General features: G+C 41.8%; 3 protein-coding genes across 3 annotated transcripts; 1 reads left to right on the top strand and 2 right to left on the bottom strand.

Annotated features, from left to right (window-relative positions):
• Nucleotides 1-212: 212 nt before the first annotated feature.
• Nucleotides 213-4,404, bottom strand: tbx22 (T-box transcription factor 22). Its single transcript, XM_058063643.1, has 8 exons — nt 4,263-4,404; nt 3,885-4,110; nt 3,077-3,178; nt 2,818-2,992; nt 1,766-1,930; nt 1,149-1,213; nt 831-916; nt 213-754 (listed from the first exon to the last, which is right to left on the bottom strand). The coding sequence occupies exons 1-8, from the start codon at nt 4,402-4,404 to the stop codon at nt 213-215; spliced, it is 1,503 nt and encodes a 500-aa protein (XP_057919626.1).
• An 11,669-nt stretch (nt 4,405-16,073) lies between these two features.
• On the top strand, nt 16,074-19,698 carry LOC131110269 (integral membrane protein 2A-like). Its single transcript, XM_058063202.1, has 6 exons — nt 16,074-16,292; nt 16,517-16,654; nt 17,162-17,347; nt 17,436-17,546; nt 17,790-17,934; nt 18,639-19,698. The coding sequence occupies exons 1-6, from the start codon at nt 16,224-16,226 to the stop codon at nt 18,731-18,733; spliced, it is 744 nt and encodes a 247-aa protein (XP_057919185.1). The 5' UTR covers nt 16,074-16,223; the 3' UTR covers nt 18,734-19,698.
• A 296-nt stretch (nt 19,699-19,994) lies between these two features.
• Nucleotides 19,995-23,083, bottom strand: gpr174 (G protein-coupled receptor 174). Its single transcript, XM_058063201.1, has 3 exons — nt 22,917-23,083; nt 21,038-21,360; nt 19,995-20,962 (listed from the first exon to the last, which is right to left on the bottom strand). Exons 2-3 carry the CDS (start codon nt 21,230-21,232, stop codon nt 20,162-20,164), a joined length of 996 nt encoding a protein of 331 aa, XP_057919184.1. The 5' UTR covers nt 21,233-21,360; nt 22,917-23,083; the 3' UTR covers nt 19,995-20,161.
• Between the last annotated feature and the right edge of the window lie 1,006 nt (nt 23,084-24,089).

Raw genomic sequence — 24,089 nt, 5'->3', positions numbered from 1 at the left:
TCCTGGCCACATTTGTTCATGGCTGTGCATAGTAAAGATGATGTTTCTTTAGGATTCCTTATTTGGAACTGTTGAATCAGATGTCCTGTTTGAAATAGTTTTTTTTTAATATACAGTAACAGTGACAGGCTTCTTGATTGTTTTGGTTGGTTTTGCCTCAGGAGAGGTGTCCCCTTCAGTTTTGTCTGTTACTTTCATTGGGCTTGAGCCCCTTAGAGGAGGTGGTTGGCGGCCAGGTGCCATGAAGTTTGGTGCAGTGGGCCCTCTGTCTTATCTTCAGCTAGTTTAGTATGCCGGGAAATAGCTGTAAGTTGAGGGTTCAAGGGGAAGCTATAGCGATACAGACAATATGGGCCTGCACTGTCTGAAAGATAAGGAAGTAAAGCCGAAGCCGACCCTTGAGAGCTGAGAGCGGTGGAGAGGGGGATCAAACAGGAGGGGCTCCCAGGAGACCGGGAAAGACTTGGATCCCGACAGTGAGGTGGTTTCTTTCCCTGAAGCGCAGGGAAGAGCGGGAGGTCTGTTAGTGGAGGGACCGGCGACAGGCCTCTGAGTCTGTCTGCTCCCAGAGAGGAAAAGGGTCTGCTGGGAAATGTGGGGCTGGTCAAGGTCCTTCCGTAGAATGGAAGAGCGATGGTGTGAAGAGCAGAGTCCTGGCCTGAGACCGTGGGGAATGGAGGGAGTGCTGAAGAAGACGACAAGGGAAGGAGGCTCTTTAGTGAGGAAGCAGTGCTGGTTGAAGACCCCAGGCTTCCTGTTAATAGATACAAGAACCATGAATGACAACAGCCTGGAGTAGAAGAAGCAATGCAAGCCCTTGTTAAAGATACCGTGAAGCTGTATGGCGAATGGCTTGAAGTCCAAGCTGAGAGGAGATCTCCAAGGATAAGACTCAAGTAAACCATCCAACACACCCCTATAGACACGAAGACAAACACATAAAGTTGCGGAAGCAGGAAAATCCTTTCCGGATATTTCAATGTTGGCTCCTTGAGGTGTGAAATTCTGCACTGGCCATGCCAGGTTTATATGAGTGTTTTATGTGGTATCACATGTTCATGGTTTAACTTAACATCTCTCTTGAGCCTTGTAGTAGAGTACTTTCTATAGCTATAACAAGTGTTGATGTTTGGTGAGGTTTCCCTTACCTGTTCCTTCCTGGATCCCTGAAGCCTTTGGCAAACGGGTTTCTGTCTATCTTCAGTTTTGTGATCTTGGCCAGACATGCGGGCAAAACATGCTAGTTTAGATGTGTGCTAGGTCAGCAACAAGCACATATATACAACAATTATTTTTCTAAGCGATGGAATACACCCAGCAGTCCCCAGGAGTAGAGTTTTGTCACTGACTTAATAGGCCCCGGACTCCAACAGGCAGCCGGTCTTAGCTCGTTATTGAGTTTCTATAATAATACAGTCACTGATCATAAAAAATAATCTTGCTGAAAAGAGCTGGCAGTCCCGGCGGTGGACGTCTAGCCAAAAGCAGAAGGTAGCAAACATTCTCTGGCACCACAGAATACCTGGACAGACCCCGTGGAAGTGGGCCTCATCACCTTCATGATGTTGAGATTACAAGTTTGTGAGGTCAGCCATAACAATCACTACACATCTGCTTTTGGAATATATCTGGCACAGTAAGGGTGGAGATTTTTTTTTCTTTTCAAATTGTAACCCAAACTTGGTTGCTCAAAACCTTTTGTATGTAATTACTCTGCAAACCATTTTAGCATGCAATGGAATCATGCAGTTTCAGTGAGCATTACCTGTTGATTCTGATAGGCTGTGACGGTGGTGAACTCTGTTTCTGGGAAGGAGAAGCTGTACACTCCCTCAACAGGCAGCGACTGGATCTGGGACAAGTCCATTCGAGGGTCATGCTTGATGATGTGCACACGTGGCTTGTACTTATGCATGGACTGCAGGATTATCTGGAATAAGAAATGGTGATATTTCACAAACAGCGCTATTTTAATCTAGCTCAATTTTCCTTAAATTAACATGCAGAAAAAATGCGGAAACCATTCATCACACTTTCCAAAAAACTTGATGTCATTAAAGTAGTCCAAACATGTCACATGAGAAAATGGAAAGAAGCAAATAAGAAACTGACATTTGACTACTAAAGTAGGCCCAAAATAATATTTTACTCAACCATGATGGAAAGCACTGCATGGTGACTTACTGATTCTAGCTAAATCTTCATTTGCATCTGCTATTTAAGTATTACTTTAAAGCCTAAACTGCCAAATTGCAATGCTTGCATAAAAAAATTACACACTTACATAAGTCTAGTATTTTTCAACATAAATAATTTGTGTCAAATATGTATAATATTAACAACGGAGAAGAAAAAGTATCATTAAAAATTTGTTGTTTTATTTGTTTAATGCAAAAATAGTTTCCAAGTGAACAAATTCTATTTTATTTATCCCTTTAACAAAATTTAACTAGGCACAGTATTGCATAAATTGACTTTCTAATTTCTATATATTGGTGCTGGGGGGCATAATTTAATTTTAAAGTATGTCTAAATGCACATAAAATCACATTACAGAGCATATTCAAAGCATTTATGAAATTCTGAAATGATTATAATTTTCAGAACCAAAATCCTTAAAGCACTGAAACACTCCTGCATGCAAAAATATGAAGTTTTATGATGATGATTTGTTTTTGCTCAAACCAAGTTTTCAACACTCATTGTGTTCTGGAAGAATAATCCCAGTGGATGAATTTTTGGGATTACACTTTTATACAAAATAAATAATAGTCCACTCTATACTGTTCATGCAAGTTTGTGCACTAGTTTACATACATGCCCCTTGTCGTCCATTTCATTGTTGGTCAGTTTGACTCTATCAAAGCTGATGACCTGACGCATCCAAGTCTCTCCTTCGCACGGCGAGTCTGCGTGGACGTAGAGCCTCGGCGAGATGCAAGAGTGGTCCGTGTTTCCTGCCACCATCCACTGGGAGCTATGGTAAACATACCTATATGGCAATGTGTTTGTCAGATAATAATCACCTCATAAAACACAACATGCACACTAATAATACGTATTATAATAAACGCACCTGTAACGTTTAGAATCCACGGGCATGACATCCATTGCTATGTAATACTGCTGGCGTGGGTCCAGGTTGCTCACTTTGACCCGCACCGATGGAAACATTCTCCTGGGGGTGTGAAGAATGCTAGTTATTATACACAAATGGAAAGTATAATATGCATTATTTGTTGTATAAAAATTCCATAAGGTTGTCTCCAAATGCAGAAGAAAAGTCTTTCCTTAGTGGGACTTCCCAAATGGGACAGCAATCCCACGGAACCCAAATTTCAACAGTTATAAACTAAGATAACATTAAAATTATTGCTAATTTATCTATATTATATTAATAAAGTATATATCCATTAATATTCCGCACAAATACATTTGGTAGAAGATTTTCTGACTTGTCTAGAATTACATTTAATGACAAAGATTATTATTTGTCTCTTGTAAACTTTGTGTTTTAAATAAATACAACTTTCCTACACCCATCTATTCAATATGCCATGCATGTATATGAATGTATTAACGATTAATAAATGACACCTTACTTTGGCATCACTTAAAATAATTGATATAATGCCACCCGTCTGCACCATTATACAGTAGGCCTATGAGGCCATAGACATCCTGCTATATGGATGGTTAATCCGTTTGAAATTAATAATATATGTTCATAGGTGCAAGGTGTTTGAATCATTAAATAGTTTACTATTGATATTTTGAGTGCTTATGGAATTGCACGGTGACATACAGTAAGTATAATCAATAATGTACTTGATAGTCAGGGTTTGCGTCTTCATCTGAATGTCCAAAGTGTTGATCCAGATTACCTTCCCGCTTTGGTGATGATCATCTCTGTGCCGATCTCAAAGAATCTTTTCCAGAGTTCGGAACCCTGCAGCTCAACGTGGACCTCTCTATCCGGTCTACTCTCACTGCGTTTCGGCTTACTCCCTTCTTCGGGTGGTTCGGCCTTCTCGACCAGGTCCGGATTACAGGATTTGGCCTCGGGCCTCTTTGCTGCTGAAGCCACCTTCTTCGGAATCTCTGGTGAGCCTGAAATTGAAACTATATAATTTGAACAAACTTTTCCAATAATATATTTTACATGGCTTTAATATAACATGAAATGTGAGTTTATTTTTAATAATGTGACTTCTTATAACCTTGCGCAAAATTCTATTCTTATTTTAGTTCTTTCGTTTTACCGGTGAAGATGTCCGTGTGTCCTTCCCAACTTGAGTCATGGTCTTCAGACACTTTCAATCTCTTGCAGGGTTTCCCCACCAGCGCCTCCACAGAAAACGCGTGCGCCCTGGAGCTGAGACCCTGCATCTTGCCCGATGACATCCTGCCGGTTGTGTATCCGTCCGAACCCTGACTTTGCACCACCAGGTTTGAGCATTCCAACTCATTCAGGCCGGGGAAGGGTGCGTCAGAACCCCAGCAGAACCTCAGGGAGGTATCGTCCTCCTCTCGATTTGGGTCCTTTGCGCTGCGTAATTAATCCGATTCCATTCCATGTGCTCTCCAAGATCCCCTACATCCAAATCCTTGATTGTTGACACGCCTCCCCTTGCTCAATACATTATTCTCCCTTCTGCCCTTTATGCCTTTGAGCAGCCCCATGCCTCAGTGGGCTTGGTTCCCTGGTTGCCTCTGTGCGTCAGAGAGAGGGAGGGAAGATGCATGCGCATTCCTCACACCAGGCCACGTGCAACTACAACGTCCTTCTAAACATTTATTCCTTATTTAATCATCCATTCCTTCCAGATATATGCAAAATGATATTTTTTCCTATTTTATGTCGATGTATATATACTTCGACATACAATATTTCGTCACCAAAATGTTTCCACTGAATATTTGACATATACTTGCATGTTCTTAAAGTGTTACCTTTTAACGGTTGTATCTTGACTTTAAAAGCCCTTATAATATGTTTCTAAATGCTTTAATACTTTATTTGCACAGAATACTTTTACATTGTTGACGCATTGTTGTCCTGTGAAAGCGATAAGCTTTTAATAGTCAATAGTTTGTTGAGTCATTTTGACTAATTTGTCTGTCATCTATGGTGATGTCAGTGTTTTTAATGACCTAGACTGGAAAAATGGAATAGAAGAAACCCAAAAGTCGTGCTATGAACCGCTTAATATTGTAAATATTTTTAAAATTCCCATTTTTTCTCATTAAAACAGGAAATGATTTTCATTAATTTTCAATTTACACACACTGTAAATAAATCACACATGCGTCACATTTGCCATGTTGTTTTCACCCAAGACAATTAGACTACTTAATGCAAAAAGCCCGTATGTTTCCAGGCCTGGGAGGTTATGAGGTGGCTATGTAAATATAAGTACATTTCAGACCACTAGTGGCTAATTAGAGCTACAAATATTTTACTCTGTTTATTCAAACCAGCTGGAAAGTAAAACATCAGCGCGCATTTCTCTTGAAGCAAACATTTCCTATATTAATTTGAAGGCTTTCCTTCAAGTCTTCTCTTGTCTCCTGTTTCCCTTGCGGAGAAAGTTCCCTTCTTTTTTCTTTTTTAACGGTGACCGGTGATTTTGCGCACCATGCAGTCTGGTTCTCATAAATGCGGAGATCAGATGGAGTTTGGCGCACTGGGGGTGGGGGGTGGGGGGGACTCCGCCGTAATGACAGCTCGGGATTATTACATTACTGCTCGACATGAAATAGATCCGCTTTACACAAATAAAAGTCGGCGCAGGCTCGATTTAAAATGTTTTAAATCACATGATATAATTGCTCTGAGGAGAAAACAAATGAGCGCTGTGTTTACAGCACGGTTGGTTTGGTGGCTGATGGAAATCTCTGACAACAACCGGGAAATGGAGAAGTATGACCAACAGAAATCACATGTTCTCTGTCATCATAAACCGCAGCTTGGATTTATGTTTATTCCTCTACGAGTTTGTCATTGCCTTTCACAGTGCATCCCAATAAACGTGTGGTCTATAGGGGAAAAGTGGAACTTCAAATAGGCCCTCACATGTATGGTGGCCGATATGGGCACACTCCAAACACTGAAATGACCCTAAAACAAACACATAAAAACCTACAAACAAATGCAACATGGAAAATGCTGAACATTAGAAATGTTGCAGTCACATAAACGCTTGCAGGAACAAAAAGAAAAATTAACCAAAGCCAAAAACACACAGACACCCAAAAGAACTGCATGATAGAAATACTACAAGTTCACAGGAGCCAGAACTTCTGAGGTATTATGCCAACATTAAGCATGTACCTTGGTTGCGGCTGCCATACTCAGAAAGCAATAGAAAAGTAAAAAATAATTTTCAATAGCTCCCAACTTTGTGAGGTTGTAAATCACCATCATGAGATTCAGTCAAGTGATGTTTTAAACTCAACAAGATCTTTGTAGTTTTTTATGTTCTGAATCTAAATGTGTCCCATTCATATACGGATTTATGGGACATGTGTTTCCTCTCAGAGCAAAAAACAAGGAGTTGTCAAATGTGTATGTAAGTCCACAAACATGCCGCATTCTATGCCGCTTATCCTCACTAGGGTCGCTGGAGCCTATCCCAGCTGTTTTCAGGCGAGAAGTGGGGTGCACCCTGGACGGGTGGTCAGCCAATCACAGGACACATATAGACAAACAACTCATATTCATACCTATGGACAATTGGCCAATTAACCTAGCATGTTTTTGGAATGTGAGAGGAAACCGGAGTACCCGTAGAAAACCAATGCAAGCACAGAGAGAACATGCAAATTATATTATGCATAATGCATATTATGTCAACCTGATATCAAACATAATTTATTCCCATTAATTTGATTTCATGAATGAATGAATTGTTTTTTACAATGAAAGTTGTTGTTTGCTATGGTTAAAGCTGTTTGTGTGTGTCTGTGTTTACGTGTTGCACTGCAGTGTGGCAACCGAGAATAATCATGAACAATCGGATACCAACATTGGGCATATTCTTTCAAAACGTCCAAAACACTATCTGGCAATGTGTAGTAGTTTGTTGCACCACCTTCAGCTTGGATTTTCTGCCAAAATATTCTGAATAAGGTTCAGCTTTGGATTCTGTGGTGGTCCATCATTGTCTGAAAATGGTGTCTGAACCATCCATCCAGTTTTCATGAACAATTAAGAACCTCCAGTGAAGCTATCATGATGGTTTTTGGACCGTGGAAGTCCACACAGAGAGTTTTTTTCTCAGATTGAGCAGAAACTAAGCAAAAACTATCATTCTCAACACGTGTCAGAAGTTAATGCATGACTCCCAACACTGAGGGTCACTGACCTAGGTTTGAGGTCAGGGCTCTCAAGTTCATCCACACCAAACTCATCTCTGCATGCCTTTATGGACCTTGAATGAATGAATGAATGAATGAATGACTCAAGCACAGTCATGCTGTAAAAAGAACTTAATTCTCCAAATGATGAAGACTTGATGTACGGTAGTTTGACCTTCATGCTCACGTTGGCTGTCAATAAGCATGTTTATTACGATTTGTTCTAATTAATTTGCTGAGGCTATAGTGTGCGCTTGCGTGTGGTTGTGTGTTTGTGTGAGAAAGAACTGGCGCCTAAGAAAAATGACAAGCTGGCACTCCTAGCTGGTGTCTTTCCGCACTTTTGGTGAGCAAAATAATGTCTGCATGTGAGTGTATAAATATTGTAGGGCTGTCTCTTCTGTTTCTCGGTGCTGAGTGGATGTGACGGGGCCCCCTGATGGTTTGTTTTAACTTAGGTCCTGATGCTGAGCAGTTAGTGTGTATTTGTGTGTCAGGGAGTGTGAGGGTTATTCTGGGCATGGACTGCAGGAGCGGATGCCCACTCGCTGCCAAACGTCAAACTTCCAGCACCCGTCAGCAATGAAATATGTGGGGTGTTTGCACATAAAATGCCGTGCACACATAGCGTATTGTTGCTAGAATGACATGTGAGCTGTCTGTGTTGAATTTAGAATTTAGTACATGTTGTATTATGTGCTCATTGTTCCCAGTTTTGCAAACATCGTCATTTGGGCTGCCAAGTTGACACTGTTACTTACTCTTGCATGCAGTCTTTTCATCCAGGAATAGGAGTTTTTATGATGACATAAAAACTAGAATAAAACAAATGCAAACAATAAAATCTTGCAACATGATTAATTTAACTTCCGCTAACCTTGACATTGCACCAGCTGCATGCGTGCGTGTAACGTCCCATCTGTAACTCATAGGTTGCTGCTTGTCCCGTCCTCGCCGGTACTGCCTGCACATTCTTGTCATTACACGGCAGCTTCCACTGCATGCACTAATTAAGATTTTTATGATTTCTGAGTGGACGTTTCTGCACATTTATTCAATATAACATATTATTGTAACATAATATAACAGCCAAATGCGGTGCAATTTGAGTTCTCACTCATGCTTAACTCGGTTGCTAACCGTCAGTCTGTTAGACAAAAAGGGAGCAGCAGTGACTTACTTTAATATCTTTGCGATAGACAAGATCACTTTTATATGTAAGGATTTCCCAAGAATGCAGACAGAGCCGGAATAAGGCAATAGCCCTAACTAGAAAACATCAGCTGGGATAGGCTCCCGCAATCCCCCGTGACCCCTTATAAGCGGCATGGAAAATAGGATTTTTTTTTACTTTACATGTAAACTGTACATCCTAATAAATAGATTTAATATTTCTATCTTGGCTCTTCATGATCATATTGGCAGTAAATTCTATTTCCTGTCAACATGACAGATGTTTAAGAACCACAATAAAGTGTGTATTGCTATATCCAAGGACCCCAAAACAATGAAACCATCATGCGGTTTCTGTTGCTGCAACTAAGCAATCATTTCATCTGTCTTGCAACCACACGGAAATATGAAATGTCTACCATAATGCTTCAATACGACTCCACTGCATGTGCTCTTTTTTTTTTAACTTGTATCTCTTTGAAGACTCAGATATATACAATCACATTAGTAGTCATCCTCCTGGGTGTTCTGAAGCTCGTTGCCTGTTCCATTTCATCAATCTACAACCGTAATGCTCCACCTTCAGGTCTGTGGGCTGGCAGTGTTCGAGGAATACACACAAGAGGCCTTTTAGAGTTTGGGCAGATTTAATGGCTCATATGCCAAGGCACCCAGTCTTCCCTGGCAGTACCCTGGTCTAGGAAATAAGGAGTGGATTGGGTAGAGGAAAAGTGCATCTCAGCCAAGACACAAGCATTTCACTCACCTCAAGTGTGTTGTGGAAGTCGGTTACACATCTGAATATTTATAAATCCTTACAAAATGTTAAAATATGAGACGATAGTGTAGTTAGTACATTTGTGTAAGCGGTTCCCACTCTCTGACGGTGTAATGGTTGTCTGTGCTCTGTGGTGCTTATGGCACGACATTGCCAGCTCTTACGTCCCCAATTCAGATGTTTTGTGATCAAACAGAACCTGACGAAATACCCAGACTGACCTATAAAAGGTGATTAGTAAGACTAGTAGACAATCGTGTTTACCATTTTGGAGGTGTGTCTCACGTTAAGCTTTCCACTGTTGCTTATGGACATTATTAGTTTGTTTAGTTTGGCTTGATCGTTCTGTACCAAATGTCACATTCTTGGTTTTGATTGTAAATATTGATCATGTTGTATATACTTATACAATGTTTTCCTAGCTAGCTTGGCGGAAAAATCCCTCCTAACACAACTCCTACAACAGGATCAGCTTCCGAGCTGTCAGATAATCAGGCATTTGCTTATTTTGGTCAGAAGGGGCGAATCTGGCTCAGAATCACCATTTACTGTATATGTGTTCTCTGTTTTAGATGGTTGGTTCTGCCAACCCAGACGCTAATGCAAAAGGGCACGTAGATCCACAGGGCTTTGGCAAGTTGGGAATAGATCCCTTGGAATGTGGGTCGTTCGCTCCAGATGAATGTGAGTTGGTGGAAAAGTTATCCACAGGGCGTTAGTGTGCAATTTCCTAATACCATAATGTAAAGCTAGTGTATTATATTAGGGTGTTGTTGTAAAATCATTCCTGTCAGTGCTGACACTCAAACGTAAACAGTCTTTCAAGACTTAAGCAGGATTTTGAAGCGTTCTTAGTGCTGCTAACGCGCATGCTTCTGAGGCACGGTGATAATTTGCAAGGAAATCCATTGTTTTTGTGCGTATGTGTGTGGTAGGAAGTTGTTTTATAGCCCTCTGTCACACACAACTTGGTATGTTTTCCTACCACTGAGAGCAATCATTCTGAACACTTTTTTCTATCATGGCATCACGCAGTGGAGGGAAATTATTTATAGATTGCTCTTATAAATGATGGGTTTCATATATCTGGATGTGGCCGGGTGGAGAAAAGTGAAAATTTAGGAGAATAGAGACCCACTGAAGCCGCAAACTCTTTCAAAACAACATGTGAAAAATCAGCAGTTCTTTAACAGTTAGCTTGTCATTTTTATTTGCCTCTTCAGATGGTCACAGCGGTCGTCTTTCAGGCCATGCCAGCTTGGATTGGCTTCTGGCTGCAATACACAGGCCTGGCCCTGGTTAGCACACTTATTATCATCACCACACACTGTAATTCACATGTCAATCACAGCTGGGAGCTGAGTGGGCCTAAGGCGAGATGAGCTGCTTAGAGGGGGCCTCTGTCTGAAGTGAAGGGCTGGGAGGGCCACGGTCTGCCCTTTGAATACTTCCAGCAGTCCCTGTACGAAACTTTGATTCCTGAACTCTTCAAAATGGACTTATACTGTGTAAGATAAGATAAGATGTGCCTTTATTCGTCCCTCAGTGGGGAAATTTGAAGGTGTAGGGTATGATTTGTTTGTTGCGGGGCCTATCTGAGCTTGAAGGAAGATCACACTGTCAAAGTATGACCGGTCTGGGCAGGAATGGGTCACAATCACCAGGGAAATACCAACTATCTAGAGAATACATACATTGTGGTAAAGAGTCTGTAACCAGCTTATTGTGTCAAAATAGGCAACCTACGTAGGGGATGAATGAATTTTTATTTGTGTCATTCTGTTTTCATAAAGATTAAAGTGATTCAGTGATTCTGAATAGCTACGGCCTCTTAGAAAAACTATAATTTAAATGTTGCCAAAAAGGAAACATGCTATTTCAATCCAAAGCACAGTTGTTGCCCCATTATCCTGCACAGTGTAACACACACACACACACACACACACACACAAGTACACACACATACACAGACGCAAACAGATTGCCTGCCAGAGTGTGGTTTGCATTCACATTGCTTTAATGCCCTGTGGTTTGTGCTCTATCAGGAACCTGAGAAATGATTTATTAATGGCCCCCGTCTGTATTTACACATAATGAGTCTGTCAGTGTTAATAAAGAGATCAATTTTCTGTCTGGAAATACTGCACACTCTAATGGATTACTGTCAATGCTAAACAATAGCTCATCCTACAAATGCGCCCCCAAAGCAATGGTGTTCAGCTGTATACAAGTGTGGGCATTATTGTCGGAGGGTGGGATATTATGTTTTAAAATCTTTTTATTGGAAATGTATCTACTGATGTATTTTTATTAAAAGAAACAGTCCTCATTTGCTGAGGCTCACCTGTGTCAAGAAGCATGAAATATAGGTTCCCTCCTATGCTTTCTGCACTTTTTTCCAAGTGTCAATCATGGTTAGAAAGCCCCACTGTCTATAGTGTGCATGTGTGTGTGTGTGTGTGTGTGTTGAAGATGGGAATGAAAACAGAGACACTTGAGCACTTTGGCAGTGAAGTGAGTTGATGTGACATCATTTTGTCCCCTTCTGGTTCCAATCAGCCCCCCCACTAATAGCACCTGATAGATTAATGACTGATAAAGAGTGTGTTTGTGGTGTGAGTGTACATGTGTGTGTTTGATAGAGGTCCGCACAAAGTCTGCAATCAGACGGCTTGCAAATTAGCGCTCCATAACTACATCCTGACCAGGGCTTAGACTTCTGAAGGACAGGAAAGTCCTACCAGACAATCAAGTACACATGGACACACGCATATAAACAGGCTATCACTTTCTTCATTGCTTCACAATATTGGTGCATAATACTGCACACGATGATTATACTGTTTACATACTGTTTACATCAGGACATGATGCTGCAATGCTGACATGTCTTTGTCAGAATGTGTCGTTAAGCCACAATTAAGTTAAGTCATTGTGTTTTGGAATTAAATAAAACCACTTCCACACCTCCTCCCCATCACATTGAGTCCCTGTACCAATCACCAGTGCAAGGATCCATCCTAGGCGTTTTTTATTGGGTAAATATTTCATGAAAAACTGCTCCTATAGAAGCCATTGGACTGGGAAAGGGGATTCATATTTTCCCTTGTGCTCTGCAATACGAATCAGCGACAATCCCGCTTTTGGCTTCTAGTTACATTATAGATATTATGAAAGAATGTGCTTTCATGGCTTTCTGCCATTAGAGATTATATCTGTCACTCCTCCACACCCCTGGGCCGAATGACGTGAGGACAGTAAGTTTTTTTTCTGTATTCAATAAAGGAAACAGAACTCAAAAGCAACGAAAGAGCAATGTGTGGTAATTGGGGGCAAAAATACAGATTAGTGTTATGCCTTCTCTGTGCAAAGGTTTTTTGTGTGTGTTTTCTGCTCCTCCTGTGAACCTGACAGTGATGTCACAGGATCTGGAAGTGATTCCACAAAGCTATTATTCTACTGGCTACAATTCAGTAATGTGTGTGTGTGCGTGTGTGTGTTACAGAGAGAGTTCTATAGATGCGAGTTCTATAACTGAGTCGCTCCCTGCTGTCCCAGAATGATGAGGTTGTTTTCTTCTAACCTTGCTGGAGCATATAACAGACACCCGTCCATTTCATCCCTCCATCTTCAACTTTACACTCTCATTTGCTTGGCTTTCCCTTTGCCTGTATGGAATCATTCATTTTTAGCTGAAAGTTTTCTTCCCAGAGCATGTAGGAACATTTAGATTAACAATACGATCTGCCCCAATGGCTGGACAGGACCAAAAAAAGGCTATTAGCAACTCCAGACATCGGTGAGCTTGTAATTTGCATATATATATATATATATATATATATATATATATATATACATATATATATATATATATATATATATACCACCAACACTGGCCCTTGGTGTGGGATCATTACATTTCCCTGAGGGATGCCAAGCACCGAGGATGAAAAGAAGGAGACAGGCAGTGATATGAGAGAGTGATGGTAGCTTTAGAAGCTGATACTTACAGGAAAGACTCATTTGTCACCCGTGTCTCAGAGCAGATGAAGTTTTGCCACCATATGTGCACGAAGATCCGTCCAGCTATGCAACCACAGCATCTCCTCCACAACGAAGCATGGAGTATATAGTGGTTCCACATGAAGAAATTTCAGTGATGTCATTAAGAACTGAGCAGTTTCCAACATGTTTGGCCTGCGTCCCGCTTTTGCATGTTTTTCTGCATGTGTGTGTGTGTGTGTGTGTGTGTGTGTGTGTGTTTTGACTCATGTGGTCTCGCACATCTTGTAGTAAAATGGATGATGGAAGCATGCACTGTTTGAGAAAGCGCCTGGCGAGTGATGTCATGCACAAGATCGTTTTTCACACTATGCATGGAGTGTGTGTTGGCGTATACATTGCAAATCCTGTAAATTTGATTGCTTTCACTGGACATTTACTACACCCTATAGGGGTATGTAGACATTGAAGCCACCATCATAATGCACACTGTTTTTGTGTACAATTTATGTTTCACTTTCAGTTTGAGTAACAGTAAGTGCATGTGAGATGTCATCCGGCTGGATGGAGAGTTTAATCTGCTGTTAATCAGCTCCTCGGAAAAGTCATTCAAGCATTGATTGTGTTCTGGCCAATCATCACTCCCATGTCGCGCTTCCTTCCAACCCTCTTCCATGTTCTCCTCCGCTTCCACCTCCTTTTCCCTTCCTCTGTTGTGTGTGATGCTGAGAAGCCCTCGGGATTAAATCTAAGCCTTTTGTTTATCATCTCAGCTATTACTGTTAATGTTGGCTTTCCCTCTCTCCTGGAGCATACATGTATGTGTGTGTATGTGTGTGTATGTGTGTGTGTGTCCATGCATGCATGTGTGGGCAAGCGCTCAGATCAAACACAGCGTAAGACGAGCTCATAAACAAGCCTTCGGGACCATTTAGCCTTTTCTGAGAGAGTGGTGAGGGCGGAGTGGAGAGGGAATTTGGTACAGAAATCAGCTGCTCTGTTTATGTACCTTTCAGTGGTGATTACCGGTCCAATCTGTCTGCTTAACAGAGGAAATGTCATAGCCTGGCGGAGTGTGTGTGTGCGCTTTATGCGTGTGTTTGTGGGAGTGGGAGATGCTGATGGTTGAGTTTCATATAGGCCTGGAGATATGCCACCATGTTGCATGGAATTAGAGCGTAGGTGCAGCAATAATTGTTTATTTATTCATACGTACAAGCCTAGCAGAGTAAAAGCAGAGGACCACCACAGACTAGCGGATTGAGGATATGTGTCAGACATGCTGTAGCGTCTCGGCTATGGCCAGTGGTTCCACACCGTGCAGTGAAGGCTGCGTCTTTGTGTGGGCAGACACACTGGCAGGTAATGCCAGACAGCACTTCTGCAGAGTGGAATATTCATACTGATGAATGTATTATGCTCACTAAGTGCTTGTTTAAATTCATTACAGTACAAGATGAAATCATTTTTGTATGCATAGCTACCTCAGGGAGACACAAAGTAAAACACATAGCTAAAGTGTTGTGCAGGCTAAATGCCCACAAGTGGTGATGGTGTTGTCCTTAATGCTTTCTGGAAATGTAAACAGCTTTTCATTTCCGTACATTTTTTAAGTGTGTGTCATTTCTTCTCATGTTTAGTGGCTGGAACGGCACAACCGCGGTGCTGATACTTTATTAAACATGATTATTTCACATGGTTTTGGAAAGTACAGGCTCAGGTTGGGAAAACAATCACAGCACGGCGAGCGAGCCAAATGCTTACAAGCTCCATTCTCGGTTGATGTTTGAGGAAAAATAGTCAATGACATCTTGTTACGTCTTTGTTTTCACTTTCTATGCCATTCATTGTATTATTATTACCCATTACAACTGGACTGTTATGATCACAGGCTAGATAGGACAGCTCCAGTCTCGACTGGTTTGAAGTAAGGCTGCACTAATGATTGTTTTTGAGTCAATTAACCCCAAGCTTGTTGTTTCGAGTGATGGCGTAATCGGTTAAGTCCTAGACTGACCAAATCAATATTTGGTCTGAAACATATCAGAAAAGAGGCAAATATGATGATCACTGTTTTCCAAAGTCAAAGGTGATGTGTGTGAATATCTGGTTTTGCCTCAAACACAAAGATAAGTCTGTGTTCATGGATGAGTAAGGACATTTAAAAAAAGAAAAAACTATATTTATCATATAATTTATCATATATTATATTTACATGTATTGTTAATAGAAAAGAATAAAAATAGAGTAACTTTTTCTCTTCTTGTCCTTATTTAGTTGATTTTTTTCAAAAAATTGTATGAAATAAAAAGAATAACTGAATAATTATATTGTTGATATCATTCAATTGTCTTGTGTTGTTAAGATAGGTTGGTGAAAACTTTTCTACAGCATTGTATTCTGATTATAATCATGATTAAGTCATTCAACATCACCTACTCATTCAATTATGTTGAAAATGTTCCAGTCAAAAGCATCGGTATCGGTAATAGTGGATATGGTTTTATTTGGTATTAAGTCGATACAGCTATTTTTTCTTGGAGGTAATTTCCCCTGATTTCCACCAGAGGGCACTAGAGACATCTCCTCTTAAAAACAAGCCCATTTAAAACTAAATTAAACGCAACGAACGCAACAACAAATTTGACAGAATGTATGTTTGTCAATTACTGTCATTATTTGAAGAGAAATCTTTATACTACTTTTTCGCATGCATTCAGAAGTTGGAGTGTGTTGTTTTGCCAGCCATCTTAATCCGCCTCGGACACCGGAAGTGCTCCATGCACGGAGGCTGGAAAGTGCGTCACAGCGCAGAGCTGCAGAGAATAAACCGAGCCTGCTGTCCTGCATCCATATCGCAAGGCTTTTTTTGTTTCTGCATTTTTGAATTAAACCTTTTTTTTGCGGCAATATGGTGAAGATTGCTTTTAACCCGGCTTTGGCGCAGAAAGCTCTCGGCAAAGAGCCTGTCGCTGTGAAGGTGAGCGACTGTGGACGGTTCACGTTAATCCCGCTAGCAGGCCTGCACCGGCTGCACGCAGCAGATGCACTCGGTGGGGGCTTTCCTCGCCGTGCAGTGTGCACATTGGTGCACTTATACCCGGGCCTTAAACTGCAAATACCTCTGATAGTAGTACACGGATGAATGCATGACTGTAACGCGTCCATGACTATGTGTGTGTGCGTGTACGTGCGTGTGTGCAGGACCCTGAGCTCGGCACAGCTCCAGTGGGCATCGCGGGTTCCACAGGTCGTTGTCTGGTCACACTGCTGGGCATCGCCTTCATCCTCAGTGGACTCATCGTGGGGGGAGCATGTCTCTATCGTTATTTCACCCCCAAGGTAAATGTATTGCTATTACATAACATAACAGCTATTATACAAACATGATCAATTGGTGGTTAATATCAATTAAATGTGTGTTGTGTTTATGTATTGGGCTATAAAAAGTGTTCAAATTAAATTATGTAAGTGCTTTACTGATACCACAAATTTTTGAAGATCATTGAATCATTTTTTATTGTTGTTGATCATGACTGTAATTAAAATAAAAAAAAATGTAGACAAACATTTTTGGAAAAAAATAAAATTTTATTATACCAACAAAGAGCCAAAAAAATCCACTCATCTCTTTTGAATAGGAAGTCGTGTAACAATTTCTAAAGGGACACCCCATTAGCTCAACATGGTCAGTTCAGCTCCATTTAGGGTACTCTGTCTCCCCCTGGTGGCAGTATTGATGCAAGCTGTTATCTTCAAGCTTTGTGTGTAAATAAAGCATCTATCCGAGTGCAGGTACAGTTTCCTGTGCACCCATGAGATGACATTTTCCTCTCATCTGTCGCCCAGAGGCTGTATCACGGAGCCATGCAGTTCAGTGACGTGTCAGCAGTGGGCGATGCCGAGAGCCGGCCGTACTATCTCCCAAGAGTGGAGGAGGAGGTGGAGATTTCTGACAGTATGGCCGTCATCAGTGTCCCTCCGCCCCGCTTCAGGCCCGGAGACCCCGCTTACATCCTGCATGACTTCAACAGGGTGAGGGAGGGCCCCATGAGGGCCCCTAAATAAGTAAAGTGCTATGCTTCAGTTTTGTTCTCATGTATGTGTGTGTGTGTTTGAGTAGAAGCTGACAGCATATCTGGACCTGACTCTGAGGACCTGCTTTGTGATTCCACTCAACACTTCAGTGGTGCTGCCCCCTCAGGATCTCATCGACCTCTTCTCACAGCTGATCGTGAGTACGCAGCGGCCAAAAACACAGGAGACCCGACAGCAGCAACATTTCACCTGCGGTAATCCAGGGATTTAGACACATTCCAGAGATTGTGTTTTAATCCCAGCAGGCCTGTCTGTAACAAAATGTGGTTTGATGAAATAGTAATGCACCAACGTCTCCACAGCTATACTCTCATATCAATGGAATACTGTACATTGCGTGGATTAGCCGTTAATCCAATTTCCCTGCGCTTCTGTCCAGTCTGGCTCGTACCGCAGCTACTTGGTGCACGAGGACCTGGTGGTGACCGAGCGTATTGACGACATCAAACCTCTGGGCTTCTACATCCGGCGCCTGTGCAATGGCAAGGACACCTACAGAATGGAGCGCCGTGCCAGCCTCCCAGGTATGGATGTAACCGTTTACTTCTCAGTTTTATTTGCAGTTCAGCAAGTAAGTGCGAATTTTGAGGTCTAAAGGTTTATACAAAACCAAAGCAAGGCACAGAGACCCACTTGAAATGTCAATTTCAGTTTAAAACACACAGTATGATTCATAGATTACTATGCATGACATGTCATTTCATGTATTATTGAATTCATCCATATTTAAATATTTGATTTTTGTCTTAAATATATTTGACCAAATATTACATTCCATTTTATAATATGCATTTTTCATACTCTGAATGCATTTTGATTGCTATCCGGGTATGCATTTTGTGACATGTCCATGGTAGCCATCGCCTTCTTCTCCGATTTTGGATCAATTTGCAATAAAAGTGACTCTATAAATTAGTTTTGCCTCTGATCACACTTTCATCTACCCACCACTAATGAATGATAATGAAGGATGATTGCTGTACAGATTGCTGTCACTTTTGCATCTCACATGATGTGTTCAAAGACCGTCGAATAAAGTGTGAAGCATAAACTCACTGACATGTAAAATGCTGGGCTTCTGTAACAGTATATTATCACATATTTATGTGAAGTGGTGTGAATTGTGGTGGTGTTTTCATGTAGTTTGTGTGTGAATTTGCAGAACCGTGAATCCCGACTATTCGACACAATCAACTCAACTTCATCTTCACACTTTTGTGTCCGCCAGGTGCAGGGATCCATAAGCGTTCTGCAGAGGAGTGTTTCACCATCCATCACTTTGAAAACAAATTTGTAACCGAGACACGGATCTGCAAGGCTTGAAGGGAAGCCGATCTTGGTGCGAGAGCGTGAGAGAGTTGTCGGGAGGAGGTGGAGGAGGTGGAGGAGGAAGCAACATTGAGCCGAGGCTCCTGTTTTATTTGCATTCCCTGTTTTAACCCTCAGTGACACGTGGATTTAAGTTCTAGCCTCCTCTGCTACATTCTCTTAAAGCTGTATCGGTGGTCTTAGCTGTCAAGTATTAGCTCGCTAGTCTTGTGCTAACAAACGGCATATACTCCTGTTAACTGAGGTTTTACTACGTTTTGTTTCCTCTGTCGTGTTGCCGTAGCTTCCTGCAGAGTGAATCGGTCGCTTCTGTTTTTCAACATCTAATATTTCAACAGCGTGCGTGTGTTTGGCCTGCGCACATTCAGAGCAGCTTTGTAAACTCACAAGGAGATGTACAGAATTCTGTGACGTGTTATATTATTATATGTTTTAGTACAATAGCACAAATCACCTTGGAAATGTCGGTTGCGGTTTTAACTGTCTTTTCATGGATGCACAAGTCCTGCTGTATGATGTGTATTTAATGATGTCATACCTGATGGTGAAGTATAGCGCCCTATATGACCAGTGCTTGTGTTAACCCCCCTTTGTGTCAAAAACCTTCACTTTCAAAGTGGAATATTCTCCTATTTTGTTCAGATAATTTCAATTCTTGTATCCCCGCCGTCCTCAAAAGGCTTAATATATAAGTTCATGTAGATTCACTATTACTCAAATGAATTTTAAAATGGAAATATATGAATTTCTGTGTCAAAAAGCATGCTTATTGCAGGGCCCTGGACATAGACTATTTTCAACGGCGTCACACTGAAAGACAATCACACAGGAAGTGTGTTTGAAAATGTTTTTTTCCTCAACTTTGTAACAGAAGCAGCTACATGAGTATTAGATACACAACAAATACGTGTAAATATTTACCTGATCTCACTTCAATAAAGTAGAATTTACCCACTTAATTTCATGTTTGCTGCTCATCTTTGTGCGAATGAATTGGAAAGCTGACTAACGGGTGTATTTCCGTCTAATAGCGTCTAACAGAAGGCCTTCTTGACACACACACACACACACACACACACACACACATAGCACACAGTTGTTCAACACGTAGGTATGACTCAAAAATACAGGAAGAAGAGGCAAACAATGCATTATCGCACTCTTTCACTTTTTAGAGGGGCGAGGAAACTGCTCTACAGACTCTACCTTCATCGCGGGCTCTTCGGCAATCACCCTTGTCGATGCCAGAGTACACTGCTGTCCACATTTTTTTAATACAATTTGAAAACCTTTTAAATGACACAACTTCGCTTTTCTGGTAAAGGCAATCGGCTCCTCCTCCTCCAAAACTCCAATGTTACCAGAAGTAGAAAATGGTGCACTAAAACGGTCCTTCAACAAGTCATCAAGTCCTCCACTTTGTCAAGAAACAGGCCTGCTGGAAGTCCCGTTCTCCGAAACCGTTATGTCCGGTTTGCTCAATCGCTTCCAGAATTCATTGGTAGTGAAGTAATACATGATGGGGTCCAGGCAGCAGTTGAGGCTGGCCAAGCAGAGTGTGACGGGATGACATCTCAGAATCAGGACCCTCAGGGCACAGCTACTCAACGTATTGGCTTTGGCCAAGAAATCCAGAGGCATGGTGATATGATAAGGAGCAAAGCACACGAGGAAGACAGCGGCGCAGCTAAGAGTCATCCTCAAAGCCCTGCGCTTCTCCCCACGGTCAGGAATGGCCCCGGCTTTTGGCCTCCGAAGACTCCCTGCGGTTAGGCAGGTGCAGGCTAACACCAGACTAAACGGGATGATGAAACCTAAGAGCTCGGCGATGATCAAGATAGCCCAGGCTGCCGATGAGCTGACCGTTTGCATGGGCAGCTCCGAGAAGCACACCTCGTCAGCTCCAGGGAGGGTGGCCCCCGCTTCTGAAGTCAAGATGTTATTGTCAGGGTCCATGTGTCTCAGCAGAGGGAAGGCCAGACAGCACAGGCAAACCAGGAGCCATCCCAAGGTGCATACGACCACATCCGCCGTTCTTCTGGAGGTGTTGTACCTCAGCGGTCGCATGATGAGCTCACAGCGACGCACGCTCACGCACACCAGGAAGAAAATGGAAGCATACATGTTGACGTACTTCAGATAGAAGCAGATCATGCAGAGGGTGTGACCAAATGGCCAGCTGTTGTTCAGGTAGTAGTAGATCCTCAGAGGCAGAGACAGGACCTGAATGGAGTATCAGGAGCAATTAGAACTCATATCTCAATCAGTCCAGCTACGATGCATTGAGAAGAGTCGTACCTGTAACAAGTCAGCCACGGCCAGATTCATCATGAACACCACAGCCTTCTTGGTTTCCCGGACGTAAACCCTGAACACCCACAACGCCAGGATGTTCCCCAGCAAGCCCGGAACCAGTATGACACTGTACACCACCGCATACATATGGTGCTGATACGTCCTCAGCTCCCCCGTGTTTTTGCAGCTGTCATTCATCTTGAACTCACTAATCGCTACGGACACGATACACTGGAGATCCACTCTGAGCTTGCATCAGGATCACAGTCTGGTCATAGTCCATCATGGTGAGGAAGAGGTCATACAAGTTGAAAGGTCAGTGTTCCCTTCATGGAAGAGAGACAAAATATGTTGACTTCAAAATAAGTAGAGGAGAAAAAAATGACCCCACATCCACACCAGCGGCGTGTACAGTACAGTACAATACAGTGCAGGAAGCTCTGTATCCATCCGGTAGTCTGTTTTGCTCTGAGAACAACCGACTAGAAAGTAACTTATCATATCATGCACATAAACATATCTGGTGACAGCGTTTGCGGTGGTATTTGCAACACATATGCAAAGCCACAATGATAACGCTGCGCTCTTTAACGTAATGCATGTCCACATGCAAATCAGCCAACAATGACACCGTGACAAACATCTCGGCACAAAGAATCACGCAAATACGGGAATAAAACCTTAGGAAATCTCTATTATGGTCATTAAAAAAATATAATCTTTGTATGTATGATAATGTTTGGTGAGACACACAAACACCAGACTTGATCACCAGAATAACATGCTTTTATTGCAGGTTTGATTGTGCCTGTTGTATCATCTCCAACGTGGGGAGATATAGATATTTATATATTTAATATAAATATCAATAATAAACAATGAAATATTGAGTCATCTTAGTGGACTAGATGGGAAAATAAATACTTTTATTCTTATGTCAATTTTAAAAATCATATGGAAAGTTGCTATTTTGAGCACGTTTGCACCTGCACGAGATACCCAACTGTGTGAAAGCCCCCCCACACTGATACACCCTGAAAGAATGATGAGTCCTACCTCAACACACACCACAAACAGGTCACACAAGCCACACTGAAAATGCTCTACCCCCTAAGTTTCATATTTTGTCATAATTAACGTGCTTTGGGGGTTTTCATAGCACTCAGTGAGTCTAAAAATCTTTTCCAGGTAGCTCATCTTAAAAGTCACATTTTTCAAAAAATATTTATTTCTAAGGCAAATAATAATAACTGGAGAGGTTAATATTATGGATGTGTGATTGAAATTATATTTGGATAGTGCTGCACAGTGGACTAGTGGATAGCATGGTGGCCACAGGAGAGTAGATATGGGTTTGAATCTCCATTTGTGCATCTCTGTGTGGAGTTTGCATGTTAACTTAATTGGTGACTTAAATTGTATGAATGTGAGTGTGAATGGTTGTTTGTCTGTAAATGCCCTGTGATTGGCTGGCCACCAGTCCAGTGTGTACCCAGAATATTGAGTGCAATTGAACACATAATGTATAAAAATGCTTAAGCTACAGAATACCATCATACAAATAAGCATCTGAGTGGAAACCATCTTGAATAGACTAACATCTCACACATTTCTTATCATTTGTCTGTGGGAGGAAGTGTGGACCCAACGCGGAACTCCGTGCACGTGCACGTGTACTGTACCAACACAACCACAGTGACACGAGCATGCGTGTAGTGGACATGGGGTCTCTCATACACACACACACACAACTCCCATTCCTCCCAGCACAAATTCACATGAGTCATTCCTTCACATTCCAAGCATCCAACTCTTGTAGAAACCAAACCACACACTTTGTCTTCAGTCGTAGGAAATATATTTACCAACTCCAGTATCTCACCTCTGTCTTCAACCTTGAAGCCTTCTAGCATCAGGAAGGAGAAACATCAGTCATCCCAATGCTTCTCCACACTCTCATTCACTTTCCATGTTTGCTGCTTGGCCCTCCAGCTGCTTTTTGTTCTCATATCACTATTTCCGTATGATGCCTTTATGTGTCTCTGTCTTTGTTTCACGTGCCTGTCTGCTGCAGAAGCTATTCAGCCCCCGGAGTTTCCTGTGAATAAGGGGGAGGGGTTTACAGGAATTTTCTGAACTGTTATTCTGTTCAAGGGCATGTTTCCATTGGATAAAACCATTTCCTACTGTATTTTTAAATTGTTTAAAAAAAGGAAACAGACATTTTTGTTACATATTAAGTAATTCTTTCACAACAAAAGGTGCTGCGATTCAAGGCAAGAAAAGGAAATCAGACGTGTGCATATCTCTGGTGACTTGATGTTGTGGTGAAAGCCGGAGTCAGAACCAGGTGGTTTATGGTTTTGAGGAACGGCTGCAACTGCCATCAAGATGAAAATGAACTCACAGCTGGTTTGTTTTGCAGTCAAAGCCGATAAGATGAGGCTCTCACGGGCGTCTCTCCTCGGGTTGGAGCACAAGCCCAGCCTGCCGTCTGAGTGCATTCAGTAAGTGCTCGGAGTTGGATCATAGTGCAGTCAGTTTGTGCTTGTCAGCGTGCTATCAGATTGATGTGGGTGATGATATAATGTTGCATGACTTTCTGCAGCCTGTGTTATGTCTAACTGTAAAGTATGACATAATTATCCTTGCTAAATCAGACAATAAATTACATAGAAATGTGTGCCGCACTCCCTCCATCTTGACAGGGCGAGGGCCCGCATAACTTGGTGCTTGTCACGGCCACCCGTCCATAGAAAGGATTTTTTATGACAGTTCTTTAGCAGCAAGTCAAATGCAAGATATTTTTGTTCTGATGAATAAATGAATACATTTGACTCCCAAGATGTAGGATTATATGCTTGGGTGTAATAGACTCCATAAATGTAGTTAGAATGTTGTTTTCTCGTGTTAAATGAGGTTTGTGCATTTGGAAGTGAACCCTTAAAGAAGTTTGGGATGGTTCCAAATGCTTAGTTTCAAAATAGGTGGTAAAAGTGCCTCTTTGTGATGTCACAGAGGGGCAGACTTCCTTATATGGCGTATGGACGTGGGT

The sequence above is a fragment of the Doryrhamphus excisus genome, chromosome 23, assembly GCF_030265055.1.
Source record: "Doryrhamphus excisus isolate RoL2022-K1 chromosome 23, RoL_Dexc_1.0, whole genome shotgun sequence".
NCBI lineage: Eukaryota > Metazoa > Chordata > Actinopteri > Syngnathiformes > Syngnathidae > Doryrhamphus > Doryrhamphus excisus.
This window is presented reverse-complemented; position numbering and strand designations above follow the sequence as displayed.